We start from the raw sequence: 18,466 nt of genomic DNA, 5'->3' as shown, positions 1-18,466 counted from the left end.
AGCCCCATACAAACACATAGCCTTGTCCTCTACATACACAAGTGCTCTATCATAATGTTAACCTTCTTGCTATCTCATCCTTTAGATATCCTGTACCTAAAGGGCAAATGCAGCTGAGTGTGTATTGTGTTCATGTTAGTGCAAGTTGCTCCATAGAAAAACTGAACCATGACAGAGACAAGAGAAGACAAGAGACAGCTGAGCCCAGGACTTCAATCTCTCTTTTCCACTGAACGTTGAGGACCATGTAACTGCTTCTTATGAAGCCTCCATTTTTGGCTCATAACATATTGTGCTTCTTTAAGATACATATTTCGACACGCTAAGTTTTGCATTTAAAATGTTTCAACATCTTTATGTTGTTCTTTAATGTTACTTGTTGGTAGCATAACATATGTTGAGCGTCATTTTAATCACATCAATGGATTATCAATGACCTTATTCAGTGGCCACTACATTCCACCAGTACAGTAAACTGTACCTGCTTGCTGTAACAAAGAGAAACCTCATTCCAACAGGTTATAACTTATTAGGTATCTTACTACCATTTGTTTTAAAGTAAGGTTATGGTGAGTTATGTGAATAGATTGCACTTGTGTCATCCTTTGAAACCCGTCTCTTGTAAAATCACAAACAAAATGTATCCAACTACCAGAAAATATTGTCCGAGTAAGCTCAAAATAAAATGAATAAAAAAAGGTGTTTTTTGTTATAAGCAAAACAAGCAAATGTCAATAAGAGCAATATTGCAGCCTTAGTAATCCAGAAGTATTTTTATTCACCTTCACACTGAAATTTCAAAACAATTAAGATGGCTAGATCTCTTTTTTATTCATGCCGCTATTTTAAGGCAAACAAAAAAGAAAAGTACATTACTAAATGTTTTAATGTATCATGTATCAGGCATGATATCCCACTTGGTGTAAGCAAATGTAACCTCTGTTGTGTCATCTCTAAGTCTTTTGTGTGTTATATTGTGTTTTAACATAATTACACAAATAATGATTGTCCTCTCTTTAAAACATGTTTTGACGACAGCATTATAATAACAAGACTAACCACAATAACCCTAATACATTTCAAAAACATATATTTCAGTTGTCTCAGTCACATAATGATAATTGTCGGAGACAGATGCCAAACAGACGAGGAAGGAAACACCAACACTAGAAAGTTGGCAGTGTCTGTGGAACTGTGGTAGTTTCTGTCTTTGTTAATGTTAATCCAGATGATACCATCCAGCTTGAGTGAAACACCGATATAGAGTGGTGCAGGAATGAGTTAGCATTTCAAATGTTGTTTCATAAAAAGAGCGACTAAATGAGACTAATAAAGATTAGTCCAAACACAAGTCTGCCTTTAGCTTTTTACTTCTGGCCATTGTATTTACACATTCAAAATAAAACCTAATGGTCTTAATATGTATATACAAAACATGTGATTATCATTAATCTGTGTTTGCCAAAGATCTTAATTTCGAAATCCAATGGAAAAATACCAATGAATTTGTCGAGGGAGTCCTTGCAATGCTACCGTCCTGGTCGTCCTACAGAAATACGAAAAACTGCACCACTCTATTGTCTATTGTGCACCTATAATGATGCACAAAAAGAACATAAACAGACAAACAAAATACACATCCTGTCCCACTTAAAGTGTTTATGTACTTTTTGGTTGAATTCTTATTAGAGTGAAATAAGCTGAAAAGCAGGTAAAACACTTTGATCAATCCTACTGTAGGTACACTAACAGTAAGAGGATGAGCCTTAGAACGTGATAATCAAATCTGTTTCACTTTGATCTATTTTACCATTGACCAATTGCGACTTCTGTCACAGTTACTGTTATGACATCCAGCTCCTTGACAACATTTTTTTTAGGAATTGAGTAAGATAGAAGTATTTACATCAAATGGATATGACTCAGGTCAGTCATTTTTCATAAGGCCATACCTGGACAAACACAAGACAGACAGACAAGTAGAAAGCTGGCCATCTTTAGCTCTTCCGCCTTCTCTTCCTCCTCCTCCTCTCGCCTGTCCTCTTCTCGCTCACACACCAATGACAAAACAATGATTGGGTAGTGAGGGAGAAGAGAAGGATGGATGGATGGATGAATGAAGGGGCAATAAAAATGATAGACATGCTGGTTAGGAAAAAATTTAAATCAATTGAAATGGTAATTTGGAGAGCGAGGAGCTTCCTTTTTAGGAATAACCTGCAGGAGACAAATAAAAAAGAAAAAGTTTGATTTCAAATCTGTGCCGGTAATTCATGACTGTGTTCTTTGATTAGAAAAATAGTTTTTCCTCAGCATGCACATCCATATTTGGAGAGGGCAGATGAGGCATGCAGTTTATCAGAGCGGTTTGGCTGTGCATGAGGCAAAGGAAGCCATGAAGATGCTAGTGGTTTAAAAAAGTGATTTTCTGTTCATGTACTAATATCAATAAATACACAATTACAAAGTTAGCCTGGGGTGTGAATGAAACCATTGTTAAGCTGAGGAAAGTCCCCTTCACCTGAAACATAATTAGATCAACATTTCCCACCATTAAAATATCTTTATTTTACCAATGTTGTTCAAAAACTGAACTTGCTGGTTGCAGACCAATAAAAAACGGACCAACTTTTATTGCTTTCTAGTAATATACAAATACAGATATAAATTAGGTAAACGTGATTACAAAAAGGATAGGTGGTCCCTTGTTGGCATCACTTTCTTCTTTAATTCACTATTGAAGCACCTTTGAGAACCAATACATAGTTTTCTTTCTAAGTGTCATTATCTTCCAACTTGGTGTTTTGCTGACACTAATGTGTAAAAAGGATTTAACATGGAGATATTCAGCAACAGGTAAAGTGTTATTATCATTATTGACATCAAGAGGCAACATTGCATCATCCCTGTAAAAAAGGTCTTCAGAAATGTTGAAAAGCTGCCATTCAATATCAGTTTTGTAAACAAGATGGACAGTCTCCTCTCTGATCATAACCCTCATTTGGAATACAAGTAACTATATACAGGAGGCGTTTATACCATCAGGTGACTAACATATTAGTAATCATGCATGAGTGCTGGCAGAGCTGCATCCAGCTGTAGACTGGGAAAACACAACCCCCTCGTTTGGTCTGATGGAACTGTAAAAGCATCTAACACACGCAGGAGCAATTGTGGCTGTGTGCGCATCTCGCTGTTGTGTGTTCCTTGTGTGTGAGTGTAATGGGTACCGTGTGCTTGCTGAGGTCTTGTTTGCCCATCTTAAGTCAATTAACAGGAAATAAGGCGGCTCTGACCGGCCCGTGAACCAGCTCCCTCAGCTGAGAGCATGTCTGCACACACACACGCGCACACGCACACACACGCACACACACTCAGACAGAGGCTGATAATGCTCCACAACCGGCAATCAACCATGTGCCCTGCTGTGTGAGACACAATGGCTCTGAGGTTCCGTAAGAGTGTGTGTGTGTGTGTGTGTGTGTGTGTGTGTGTGTGTGTGTGTGTGTGTGTGGGGTTGTGTTTAGTATGGCATGTCTGAACAATCTTCAGAAGGGAACTGTTAAATACAACACCAGGCACACATGTACACATTACTTTTGTTTCTGGAGAGGAAAGCTAAATCATTTTTTTTTTTAAAAAGACCCCTTAAATTATGACTTCTGGTGATGTTAGGGGGGGAAGGATAAATTGAGTCTTACAATTATGAGAAGACTGATCAATACCTCCATAATCTTCAGTGTGTTTCGCTATGCATCTTCCAACACCTTGTCCTCCCGTTTTTCTCTCACGAAACTGTGTCTCAGGGCTTCTTAAAATGTAATGAACTATTCATGTGTCCTGCTCATTTAACAGGAAGAAACTCGGCTAACTGATGATATGAACCATGTTTACCGAAACAAAATACAAGTCTCACAAGAAGCGTCTAAATGAGCCCTGAGCGAAAAAATGCTAATGCATCTAGGTATAAATCAATCGGTATACTTATCGGATATGCACAAACAAGCTTAGCTAACAAGCTGAGATTCCACAGATTCTAGAAATATAAGTATCATCACTGAGCGATCAGAACTCGCGACAGGGGAAGCAAATACAGACATCACACGACGTAGCTTTAGGGGATATGCTCACCTGTTGCTGTTATTCTGATCAAAAACAAGAAAAACGCGGCTGAAGGTTAATCAATAGGTTAATCCAATGTGTCTGTCACTTTGAAAAAGTATTGATAATCCATAATTCCATTTTTATATCAAAAACTAAGTTTTCATTAGCTGCTAATGATAGCTTCCAGAGTGAATGACAGCTTCCTGTTTTGTCTCCCGGATACAAGTCCAAACAACTCACAGACTGCACCGGGCGCTGACGTAGGCGCCCTGTGACCATCAGATTTGACGATGCTGATTGGCTGAAATTATGTTTTGGCGGCATAGTTCAAAGATAGCAACAGTTGGCTTCTGCTGCACTCTCGTCCGAGGGTAATGATACACGGGCAAGGCCAGGCAGGAAATGTGACTTATCAGTAACTGTAGACATCGTAACACAATTTTAAACGAGATTTTATTGTAGATTATACATTTTACAGATACCAATTATATAATATTTACCTTGTTTATTAAAAATAAAAATATTTTTTTTAAATACTTATATATATTTTTTTTAATGTGGGAAGAGGCGGGGCGGCGCCCCTAGCGCCCGGCCGCCACTGATTCAGAGCTCTGCTGCCTTGGCTACAATCTTTCATCGTTGCTGTTGTATGATTGGTGTTTAACTACGGTATTTAGCGTCTACAGCACCTCCGCTTTTAGGGTTGATGTAGACCCAAACGTCGCCCGGAGGTCCCCCGGTGTTGTTGCAGGAGCTGCTACACTAGCTAACGCTGCACTAGCTAACGCTACATTAACAAAACAAACGCTAATTTATTTTGCAAAAGGTGCAGCGGGCTTCAAACACGTTCACTCCACTGGTTTCAACCAAGCACTAAATGTGATGTTTTCCAACCAAATACGGTTGAACTCACACTTCACCATATTGATTTGTAAGTAGATTTGAAGATACATGAGTTTCTGACTGCAGCTAGCTGAAGCTTGATTGCTAGGTTACTAGCTAAGTGTTCTCCAATAAGGGGCCGGGGGAAACAAAGTTAGTGATTACTGGTTCCATGTTGATTTATTTCAATACAAATTGTAGGGGGGAACTGAAATGCTCTTACCGTACGTTTCCCCCAAAACACATTTCGACACGATCGCTACACAGAAGTACCTTTCAAATCCCATAATTTTTAAGACCTTCTAAATCATATTTAAGACCTTTCTTATTTTTTTGGTCATATTTAAGACCCTTTTATGGCCTTACATTCAGATTATCAAATGTAAGACTTTTTAAGATCGCACGGGAACCCTGTTATTATTAATAATGTAATTATTCTACTATTCTATGTATTCTTTATTTAGAATCATACTTTTGACACTATAATATCACATGGTTTTAATCCAGGTCATAATTAGTTTTGATGTATTCTCTGATCATTTAGTTATGCACCAAAAAGACGTACGATATTTATTTAGGGGATGAAAACTATTGATATATCTACAGTTCATTCAAAATACACCTTAAATAAAGATAAGTGTTAATCTTGACTCAGTATTACATTATTGGGATTAGGGTAAGGGTTAGTGATTTGTTTTTATTTGTAGAAAATTGCCTTTTAACATAAAAAAAAAAACAATAAATAAATGTCATAAGAATGACACAAGGACAAATTATATTTTACACCAGATCTTCCCAAATAAAGCGACTTGGATGTCACCCAAGGCACTGAAGAAATGTCTTGTCCTAGTCTGCCCTAAGACTTTATGAGTCACAAACCACCTGCTGTCGCAAATCTGTAGAAGCTAATGGCTAGACACGCCGTGACACAGGATATCTTTTCATCATAAGAGGACTTCTTTGTCAGGCCTTTGACTAATATTAACCTTCCTTAAATCAAGTCATGTCCAGCGATCACACTCTCTCGCTCCCACTATGAAGCATGATAAGTACCAAGTCCTAATGCATCGGCTCTATCCCATGACAATCCCAGAGCTGTTCTTGTAGAGGTGAGGGAACACTTAATCCTCCATCCCAAACCCAGCTCATAATAAACAGGCTACATTTAATCCACAACACAGTGGAACAAGGGTTAAGACTTTATCGCTTGCCATGCCAATGTTCTCCCTTTTACTTGCACTCACATTCTATCCCTTTTTAAGCGTTATTATAATACTGCTATTGTAAAATCACTGGATTAAAATCTGGACCAGCAATCTGCATTAGGTTGAATCACTGCCGCTGCTATGGCAGACGACACCATACCAGAAAACGATTAAACAGATGCAAAATCAAATATGTCTAGCATGCAAAGGAGAAAAGGTGTTCATGTTATTTATTTAAAAACAAATAAAAAATGCATGTAAATGCTATGGAGTTTTTACAGATTTTTTTCTGAGTCTCTGTCCAATAGCCTGGAAAGCAGGAAAGAAACTTCACTTCTTCCAATGGAAACATTTATTTATTTTCATTTCTAACTTTCAAACAGTCAACAGGAGCAGGTAAAGATGTCATGAAATAACAGAATACTAATTTACAGCAGGTCCCAGCCCCCATAAAACAAGCCTAGAGTTTAAACTGTTTATAAACTAACAGCCGTAATGGTTTGTGACTTCATGTTCATATATATCTATTTTGAAATCTCAATTACCTAATAGTGACAAACTATTAGGTGTGTCTGCTTTTATGTAATTAACAGTCAGTGGTGGACCATTGCCCATAGGTTTTACCACTGCTGGCAAAAGCATTGTAGAAACATTCCCATTCACCCTTTTGGGCTTGTTGCATCAGCAGTAAGATAACTCAAACTGGGTGTTACCAATTGAATCATCATGCAACATCATTCATTTCACAGATTGCATTTATAGCTATAAATATAAATCGGTTGCACTATGACCTGTTTGTTCCCACAATGTAAGTCTTTGGACACAAGGAGATTTGAATAAACCTACACACTATAGTCCATGAGATAAAGTGTCTGCATCAAACCACTTTAAAGTTGCTATGCAGACTTATATATATAAGGAGCACTTAATAGATACCAATGGGAATTGGCAGTATGCAGTAGTATCTCCTGCTATCCATACAGACCAAAGTGTTTCCACTTGTGTACTTTAAGTCTGTCATAGCTTTCCGTTTCCTGCTGGCGGCGTACCGCTGCTTCCCGGATCTTTTTCCAAGAGTTGTGTCACTCTGTAGACTCAACAAGATTAATTGTACAAAAAGGAAAACGGGCACCCGTTTTTATTTAATCACTCTTCAAAGTCACTTATTGTTGTACACACAAAAAGGTGAGATGAGCTTGAGAGAGAATGTCGGCAAAAGGCCTTGCCCACTTTTACACCTCCACACAGCTGACCAATCAATGCTGTAGTAGGGGCTTTGCTTATTGGATTGGCTGTCTTGGAAGGGTGCAAAGATTGTCAGATGCAAACCTGAAAATGAGGCTTGGGAGGCGGGTTTTAAATTATGGTTATTGTTACCCCAAAAGCTCTTAATTTAAGCGTGCTGAAACTCTTAGGTGTTTGATCAGGAGAGATCTGAAAAATATATAAATGTTTTCTTGTGATGTAAGACATTTATTTTTACTTTATTGTTGTATTGTATACTTACTCAAGAGTGTTAAAAAAAGTGGTTGTTTTGCCTCTACTGTAACATATTGCTTTGATGTTCAAATGCTCTTTATTCTTCTCGTACCGCCTGTGCTGCAGCACCTCTTTTCACCCTCTGTCTGAAACCAGACCCCAGTCTGCTCTGATTGATTAGCTGGCCAGCTCTCTTGTGATTGGTCAACTGCTTAGAGATGTGTTGGAAGTGTCCAACACATCTCAACCTTTGAAATGATTCCAATGGAGGCAATTCAGGAAGTCAGATAGAGTGTGTGGAAGAGAAACTCCCTCTGGAGGGAATTTGGGGATTTTACCCTTTGGAGACCATTTACATGCACAACAACCTATATAACACACTACTGGAAAGGGAGAACCCCCAGAAGCATAATATGGCGGCTTTTGTGTCTGCACAAGACTGCCTGGTGGAACAAGTTGTGTTTGGGAGCTCAGAATATGGGCAAACAAAGAAATCCTGTTCATTGACTTGATCGACAGTTCCTCCCACACTTTGTTTGAAGATGTAATCTTGGTGTTGGAACTGATGATGGAAGTTGGTAGGGGGAGAAACAGGAGGCAGAATAAAAGAGAAATGGATGCTCAAAAGCCCACTTGATGAGTTGCATATGCAATGTTGGCACATCAGTATCCGCACAGCCATGTGCACAAGTTCCTGTCCGTTCAGTTCGCTATCCTGCATTCCTACATGCCACAGCACCCCAGGACATGGCCATATGCCATTGGCTTGGCCCGTTGATTAACACCGCTCCAGTCTCGCATGACAGCTCACAACGCGTACGTATGTACGTACACACACACACTTAACACAGTAGTTCCGACAGATGGGTGAAAAGGTGGGCCATGTCATGTGTTAAGTGAACAGAGGGCATGGGGGTGTTAGCAATTATGGTGAAACAGACTGAAAAGAGACAGACACGTGTGTGTGTGTGTGTGTGTGTGTGTGTGTGTGTGTGTGTGTGTGTGTGTGTGTGTGTGTGTCCGCCGTACAACAAAAAAGGTGCACATAATACTTCCAAAGCAACCCTGCACTCAGGATTGAAGAGCCATTTAGACAACCAGCCGATATTAAAGGCAGCTTGAATGGAGTAACCATAAGTGTGTATGGATCCGTGCCTTATAATATATCTATATATTTTCTAATAGACACGCAACGTATGTGTAAGATACAAATGTTGACTTGATAGGCTGTTGCATTCCCCTTCTACTGTGTTTTGTTAAAGTGGCAAAAGGGTAGAAACACACCTTTATATTTGTTAGAACTGATAAATATGTCTCATACCAAACATACACAAAAAAAATACATTGGTTGTGTTGAGGAAATATTTTCCAAGGCCCATAACTTTGACCCAGTTTATCAGTTCATACTGTCCTGACTGAGCACACGCACCTGTAACCTTGGCTGCTGTGCTCTCAGTGTTCTGTCTCCCTGTTCCTGCTTGTTGGCGTCAGCTGATAGAGGTGTTATCATTCTATCTTGTTATGCACAATGTTGATGATGCTCTCTGAACTAGCTAAATACATGGGTCTGGGGTAGAGTTCTTCAGAATTGACGTGGCAACTCTACCGTGAAGTCAGAACCTCTGACTCTTTGACTTGTTTTGTGAATCCTCCGGCCGAAGCTCCAAATAAACCCATCAGTGTTTGACATCAAAGCTCCAGCTCTCCCCGTGTCTCATTTGAGTCGGTGACTCGTCCTGCATTGCTACACAGAAGTTTCCCCCACAGGTTGACAATTATTCCGAGTAGTTTCTAGAGCATGAACATTTTGTATAACGTATGACGCAAAGATAGAGAGAGAGTTGCTTTAATTCAAGAAGGGGACAACCAATGACGTGCTTTTGAGGTGGATATTATTGCCAGTAACCATTGGTGTCAGTCAATATGTTATACATATAATATTTGTTTTTTGTTCAAACTTTCTTGATACAAAATTAGCAGAGTTTGAAAAAGGAGGACACTCATCAGGTTATTAAGGAGTGTGTCCACCAATCAGAAGGAGAGTGGTCTGATTCCCAGCCTCCACAGTCAACATGATGATGTGTTCTTGGGCAAGATACTGACCCCAGATTTATCCCAATGCTTTGGCCAACCTTGTACGGCAGCCTCTATCTATGAATGGGTGAATGCTGACTTAAAGGATAACCAAAAGTGCTCTGCACTGTAAAAACTGTTGGTTTGAAAAAAAAGGGTCAACAGTTTCCAAGCAATTTTAAGAGTTTAGTCAACTTTTGCATTTTTTTAGTTGGTGAAACTTACTTTTTTAGTTTTCCTCTACTCAAGAACGTGTTACTTTGCTAAAATTAAAAAACTAAACGTGTCAACAGTTTCCAAGCAATTTTAGGAGTTGGGTAAACTCACTAATGTGATTTTTTCTGCATGTGAACAGATGAGTTGAGCCTACAATTAAAAGACAAGATATTAAGTGTAACCAATGCAAATAACAATCTGCTAAGAACCACATAAGACAATAAATAAAGTAAATTATAAAACACAATTGAGTTGCCAGAACCTATATACGACAAACACTTCCTGATTCCAATCCAACCCTTTAAATATTTGATAGCATTGAAACATTGCAGATTAAACTGATTTAAAAAAGGGAACGTTATAGACATGTCAGGGCTCGACAGTCTATAACTGTCGAGCCATGGTGGTTGGCAATGGTTGCCATTAGTGGCAACCAGTTTTAACATAAAGAAATAAGGACAGCAAACAGCAAAATGTGTATATTATTTAACAACTCTTTTTATTGGGTTCTTTTATTTGGGGTTAAGTACATTGTCAGAATAAGTGAGAAATGGATTTAACTTCTGTTAGCCATATGCCATACATTTTTGCATACATTCACAGTAAATATGTATTCAGTATGATAGCTGTCTAACAGAAGTTCAATTCATTTCTCACTTATTCTGACAATGTACTTAAACCCAAATAAAAGAACCCAATAAAAAGAGTTGTTATATAATAGTGAAGTCACGTTGTAATAACAATAACTCATCTCTCTCTCTCTTTATTGTTCAGCTTTGCCAAAAGCCACTGTGTCAAGTGTCCTTCTTGGGATGCCGTCCGGAGTTCTCCAATATGGCGGACCACCTCGCACTGCAGATCGGGCAGAGCTGCAGATCGGGTAGTGACAGTGCGCCGTGTGTTTTTTTTACAAAAAATGGCGAAGTAAATTAAGTTGTTTGACTGTGGGGTAAAAAGTTCTGCCAACCCTTCAACATCTCATACGAATGTTCAAAGTGATTTAGCTGATAAATCGCAAGATAAACCCAAACGAAAAGCAAAGAGGAAATGTGTAAAGTCTTGGGAGGCGAAATATATATGTACATTCACTTCCGGTAAAAGTTCCTTCAAAATAAGAGTCCCAATCTTATTACTACCAAAATAAAAGTGCAAAACGAAACTTTACCATACGAAAATATTGGCATACAAATATAATCACTTTGTTAAAAAGGTAACACATTTTAAATATAATTAGACATATTAAAAGGTAATTTACAGCATTAATAATTATTATATAATTCTTAACTGTGAATGGTTTTCATTTATTTAACATTAGAAATGTATTAGTCTGGCCAATCCAAGACGTCAATGCTGAAGGGCCAATGGATCTATGGTGGGGGTCAGCACAAAGGTCAAGAAAACCCACATTTTAAAGGGAGACAATGGATGACCAAGAAATGTGTGACTTGCTCAATTCATTTGTGGATCTGTGAACAGCTCCACTACTGTCATTTTGTATACCAGCAATTGAGGGTGGACAAGTTTACTACCACTTAAGTTTCAAATAAACTGGTATTTTGTATACCAGCAATTGAGGGTGGACAAGTTTACTACCACTTAAGTTTCAAATAATTGTGTTAATTACTTATTGTAATAAAGCATTTGAACATTCTTTGTGTCACATTTTCATCATTAAGTTGATGTATAACTGTATAGTATCTTAATTATTTAAAATATAACGTGACTAAAAATGGCAACCGTATTTTCAGTTTTGGCAACCAAAAGCTGACTTTTAAAAGTTAGCGTAGAGCCCTGCATGTTAATACATTTTATTAAAATGTGATTATTTCAAAACAGTTTCCATAAAACAGTAACAAGTTTGTTTAAAAGCACAACACATTAACATACATGGAGACACATGGTTATTACTTGATACATGGTTATTCCAACTGCATCTGGCTCGTGGGCAACGTATCACTTCATGCTGTGCATCACGAGCCTCTGTTGCACTTCAACCTCTGCTGTTCCCTGTATATACAAACTAAACACTAAATTGTGTTTTCCTCAACAACAAAAATCAAATCCGTCTTGGAATCATAACGAGTACAGCCAGTTTACATTAGCTGTTAACAGACGGTAACAGAGGTGCTATTCACATGCATTACAAGGGATTTAAGCCATCAAAAAAAGGCTGGTTTGCAAGAAAATGAACCACATAGTCATGATATTGATATAGTTCATAAGATGTCCAACTACTTATTTTGAACCCCACCTCATGCTCAGAGATTTATATAAAGTGGCACATGGGTCCATGAATAAATAAGAACAGACGATTACTTAAACTTTTATCTCGATAAGTGAGAGCGCAGGCCAGTCTACATGAATGCAGGGCAAGGCACGTTTCTGTCCAAAGGTTCGAGGATGGAGTCGATAATGTTTTAAAATATCACTTTGAGTGGTGACACTAGTGCTGCATAGTTTAAATCTCCATCCCATCTGTGATTCAAAAAATAGAAATGTGTAACTGATGCTCATTCTATTAGAATGTAAACATAACACGTCTTGAATTAACCTCTGAAACAACAACTTTAGTCTGACACACTCAAGGGCTTACCTAATGTGAACCTGAAGTTGATAACAGGAGGCAAAATGTCTTCAAGAGGAGGTGTGACTGTTTCTGGTGAGGCAAATAAAAAACAAAAATAGTTACATGATGACAATGTAACAATCATTTCAGTATAATTCATTAAAACACCTTTAATTCAATTAATGGAATCAAACATAATTAAAACATACGTATAATTTAAAACAGTATTGTATTTATATACATTAATAAGGATGGCATTTATTAAGGATGGTACTGGTAGATACCAGTAAAATTCCATGCGGATCCTAATTACTTCAATATACAGTCCTTTATCTCGTTTGCATACTGTCTAATATCTACTTTATGTTGTAGTAAAACATCTCCTTAATACAATTGTATTTATTGATATTTATCGTGAAAGACTGCATTTTACTGGACGAAATTGAACACATCTTGCTGACGTTATAAATGCATCTTTGCCCAATCCACACCTTTACTGAATTGCGCCTGAATGCACCTTAACTGATGTCACCTCCGTCACTGGCTACTGAGAGGTAACGTTAACTCTCCTTCAGATTCAAACATGGATTTGCATCTATAGCGTTGCATAAGCACTTCATATTGTATAATAACAACTCGATGCTGTAACTGCAGACTATGAGTTTAAATTAAACACATCTAGATTATAGAAATATAATAAATTGCTCATAGTAAAACAAACGTCGAAATACATACAGAGGAATTAATATCAAATAGGCACATTAGTAGCTTACTCTTACATAACCGCTGGGTTATAAAGTAGTAGGGAATAGTTTTAGCGGAGGTATTTTACCGCACGACATGCTCGGGACCAGAGCCTTTGAGCCCCGCGGCCGCATGACGGTGCCCGGCCAACGCTTAGAGCGGCACAGGGGAACAGTTTGCGGAGTTGATTCTTAATACGTACTCTTAACTTAACCACTTTTAACAGAATTGTGTCGGTTGGCACTTGATGCAAACTTTGCTCAACACCATGTGTGCGAAAAAATAGAATACATGTCAACTTTAACAGCAGCGCTGGCATGCATTAAAATGTCAATGTTCCATTCGAAACAGTGAATACAAGAACATTAAAGAACACTTGCTAGTTAAAAAGCAGTAATTAATAACACAGGTGATATTGCTTACTTGTTTTACGATGATTTGAAGTAGTTCAGAAGCAAGTACATGTACAGCTGCCGCAGAATCGCTGTAAAGAGGAACCGGAAGTCTCACACTGCGGTATTGTCGTTTGAGGGCGTGGCATGACCGTGGCGTTGACAAACGCATTTTTATGAAGTTTTCCAAAACGTATTTATAAGAAAGTTCAGAAAATGTGACTATTAATTTATAAATTAATGAGTTCTTAAAACATGTTCTCATTGTTACTTAAGTGTTACTTATTTAAACGCACATTGACAAAAAATAAATTTAGGGCAAATAAATTACATAGAGTTTTCACCATCGGAACCGTTTTTACAGTGTGTAGGGTCGCAATGACTGGACAATCCATTAACCATTCACCATTCACAGATTTAGTAGTACAAATATGTTTATGGCTGGGTACTAATCTTCCAAAACGTTAATAGATATCCACCCAGATGTGTTAAGAACAACTGTTAATAACATTGTACCATTGCAGCAAAAGTATTGAAAAGATTAAAAAAAATACCCATTATTGTAACATTTAAAGCCATTTTAAGAGAGAAATAATCAGCTGGTAAAACCCTCCCCAATAAAGATGTTGTTTATGAGGCTAGGTAGAGCATAATCAAAGTATAACTAATTTACAAAAAGTTGTCACAGCTGTCTGATTACAAGTCAATATACAATAAAGTAAACACAATTGTTTCCTTGTTTAAATCAAGGGTCCCAAGTATTGGACAGACCTTAAAGATATTTGAGGCAACGTTGTATTACAATTGAATTGGCCATTCATTTCAGTGTGGAAAAACAAATGGTTTTGTATATTTTCTAAGCAAGTTTATTTTTGAGAAAATGTTAAAGCTTCTCAGTAATAACACAATTAGTCATAAAATGCAATACATTACAATGGCTGATACACTCGGATATTATACCACATACGTGGAATCAGACAGAGTTCATTAACTGTCAGATGTAAGCAAATAGGAACAGAAGAGGCACTGTGTGAATGTGTAGAGTAATGGAGGATTGAGAGTGAAAGTGAAAGTGGTGTTGAGAGTGATGAGAATAATCCTCAGCCATGTAACAGAGATAAAGACACACAGAGGTTTTAGCTCCACACAGGAGATTGACCTCATTACTGGCAACAAGCTCAACAGACAAACACACACATGCACACTCACAAACTCAGCACAGATGTATATGGAAACATATAGATAGGGTTGACCAGTATATTTAATGTGAATGAGTCACTCTATACAAAGGAATGTGTGTGTGTGTGAGATTGTGTGTGTGTAGTGAACCGAGAACACCCCAACCTTGATCAGAAGCGGAGAAAAGGACATGCCCCCCCCACACATTCATCAAGAGTGTGTGTTTGATCTCTCAGCCACATCACACATGTGCCCTCCAATCAACCGCTGCTGCCTCTAAGGCCCCCTTTGGCCCACACACACACACACACACACACACACACACACACACACACACACACACACACACACACACACACACACACACACACACACACACACACACACACACACACACACACACACACACACACACACACACACACACACACACACACACACACACACACACACACACACACACACACACACACACACACACACACACACACACACACACACACACACACACACAACCCATTAGGACTTTTGATTAAATTTGAGTATAGCTCATGTATAAAGGCCATGGCTAGTGCAGCTTCATTCAAGTGTGTGCTTGTGTATGTGTGCACAACCATGTGTGTGTGTGTGCACATAAAGAAAAAATTACTGTAAAGCCTCATAACCTCTGTGATATAGATCCTAACTGCTGCCAAGTGAGGTTAAAAACTAAAAGGGCTCCATAACACTTCATAACTCTGACTTAAATGAAACAACGTCAACTTTACAGCCATTACTGACACACACACACACACACACACACCCACCCACCCACCCACCCACCCACCCACCCACCCACACACACACACACACACACACACACACACACACACACACACACACACACACACACACACACACACACACACACACACACACACACACACACACACACACACACACACACACACACACACACACACACACACACACACACACACACACACACACACACACACACACACACACACACAGTGTGTCTTTAGAAGTTGGCAAGGCAACCAAGGTCATTAGGTTTATTTCCATCGGCAGCCACAATCTGCCCGCTGACACTCTGGCGGAGTAAACAAATATGATTGGAGGAGAAGTTCTCCCATATTAACGAATCACTCCAGTAATCAAAGGAGACAGAGTCAGAGATAGATGAAGCGACTAAAACCAAAACATATGTAATTGTTCTGTAAAACAACATCAACTATGTAACGACACAAGTGTAAAGTAAAAACACAGTGCACACATTTTGACTTGTCGTGGTGGGAGAAGCACAGGATGATATGATCAGTGTTTATTTAATTCCATGTAGGTATGTATGTCAGTGAGGCTGCATGCATAATAACATGGTTCCATATTTGGCCCACCTAACTGAAACTAAGCCCTTATTTATGAAATGGATTATACCTGGGGAACTCCCACTATGTCATGTTTAATAAAAATTGAAAAGGACTACTGTTTAATTCTTAAAAGGACAATCATCACTTGTTCTACACTAGATGTAATCACTGTATAGCCGTAATCACTGGGATTATCCATAGTGAGATCCCTGATCTCTTAATACATAGGGTACACTCAATATAAGCAACGCCTACGTGATGCACAAAACATAAAGAATGTTATGTCGTACTACGAGGTGGCTTTTGGGATTGGAGATTTAAAGCCTGGTTGATGAAGATGTATAGAGAAAACAACCATTCCACGCATGTATTGTTTTTAAGATATCCTTTTGGTTTATTTACCAGGAAATGGAGTATTGGAAAGTTCTTCTTACTGGGATTTCCAGACAAAACAATAAGAGATGACTTAGTCAACAGTCAACAGAACATTATTCGGTATTATTTTGGTAACAAATGAATTCACCAGGACACCAGCTAATGTGTATTTTTGTTTTATTTTGTAATCGGGAGAACTAGCCCTTCAAAAAACGTACTCTTGACATTTTTGTAATTTCCACTATGTGATATTTTATCTTGTAAAATATGTATTGCCTTCGCCATGGAGGTCATGCATTTCAATTTGTTTGTTGGTTTGTCCATCTTTTAGAAAAGGTGTAGCATAGGCCAAGAACAAATCCATGCACTTGCAGATCCCTGATGGGACTGTCGCAGAAATGATGTCGCACCTGTGTTAACATAGCCAGATAGCGCAATTGCTCTGCATTCACGTGTTGTCAAAATAATTGGAAAACGCACACCAGGAAAATGAGCATGAGTGCCAACTCGAGTCGGTTTGACATCCTGGAAAACAGCTATCAATGTGTCGCTTAAACAATCTCAACAAATATTCTTTGACGCGTCTATGTTGTCTCCAAGTTAAGACCCAAAGCTCAAAAACACACCCAAGTTGGTGGAACAAATACTTAACTTGGCAAATGGGAATATTAGAGGAGCATGTGACTGCACTTTGGTGGAGGTGCAATCTGATTGTTATTCTACATATTTCAGTGTGTACCCATTATACATCAGCTCTAACACCAAACACTGTTAATAATCCCAGAATTCCCCCTGCATGTCTACCTAGCTGACATCAAATGACTAATCCACGGCACACCATTTCATTTTTGTAACAGTGTGGAGTGGGGTTGGGGGTCGGGTGTCCACAAATAAAACAGCTCGTGTTGGAGCCTTTATGAGAAGAGGCCTTCCTCTGAACTTTTGCTGCTGGCGCATGCAACAGGGAGAGAAATGACCTGCTTCCTGTCCAATTCATGTGGTTCAAAAATGTCCAGCACATATAAATGAGCTAATTGTGGCTTTTTGATGCCGAGCCTTTTGCAAGTGTGCGTGTGTTTTTGCTTGTATGTTATTCTTCTGAGCTCATAAAGCATTTCTTGTAGTCGTTAGTTGGGGTTAGATAAAGGTGAGCTAATCCAGGAAGAGTGGAAAGGCAGGGTATTAATTATAATAAATGGAGAAAGATGTGCTTTTCCCCCTAAAAAGGGAACAGAAACAATACACATGAAATGCAATTGCATATTACTATTCCAACTTTCTGATCGTAAACCAACCCTGTGTGTAGAACTATCACAGCAACTGCAACACACACACACACACACACACACACACACACACACACACACACACACACACACACACACACACACACACACACACACACACACACACACACACACACACACACACACACACACACACACACACACACACACACACACACACACACACACACACACACACACACACACACACACACACACACACACACACACACACACAGAATAATGCTTCAATATTAGACAGGAATTGATCAGAGATTGGAACAGTCTTCCCAGCTTAGCACTCCCGCAACAGATGTCCAATCATTCTAATATAACAGCAGGAACATAACAACACAGTGGCTTCAGATTCAACCTCTTTGCATCCCAGAGCATAAAGCACAGCAGCAACAACACAACTAATGTGAACAAGATGAGGCGGAATACACTTTACAGCTGGTCCTTAGAACAAGAAGCATGTGATAGGATTGGTACAAACACCCAATTTGTACTATTGATTTATTTAGCACTAGATTTTTGGAATCTCCCAAAGTATGTTTCTAATAGATTAATATATATATATATACAATACAATAAT

The 18,466-nt window shown here is 38.6% G+C and overlaps 1 protein-coding gene across 2 annotated transcripts in view; it reads right to left on the bottom strand.

Moving 5' to 3' along the window:
- Window positions 1–18,466, bottom strand: part of bcas3 (BCAS3 microtubule associated cell migration factor) — a 328,454-nt gene that overhangs the window by 123,179 nt on the left and 186,809 nt on the right. Inside the window, exon 23 of one of the 2 annotated variants that reach the window (XM_071205327.1) lies at window positions 811–2,217. The exons of the other annotated variant lie outside the window; for it this stretch is intronic. Coding sequence (XP_071061428.1) covers window positions 2,207–2,217 — 11 coding nt within the window. The 3' untranslated portion in view covers window positions 811–2,206. Of the gene's footprint in view, window positions 1–810; window positions 2,218–18,466 lie in introns of those variants that run through there. 2 annotated transcript variants of the gene reach the window in all.

The sequence above is a fragment of the Pseudochaenichthys georgianus genome, chromosome 13 (genome assembly GCF_902827115.2).
Source record: "Pseudochaenichthys georgianus chromosome 13, fPseGeo1.2, whole genome shotgun sequence".
Taxonomy (NCBI): domain Eukaryota; kingdom Metazoa; phylum Chordata; class Actinopteri; order Perciformes; family Channichthyidae; genus Pseudochaenichthys; species Pseudochaenichthys georgianus.
The sequence above is the reverse complement of the archived record's forward strand: the minus strand, read 5'-3'. Positions and strand labels throughout refer to the sequence as shown.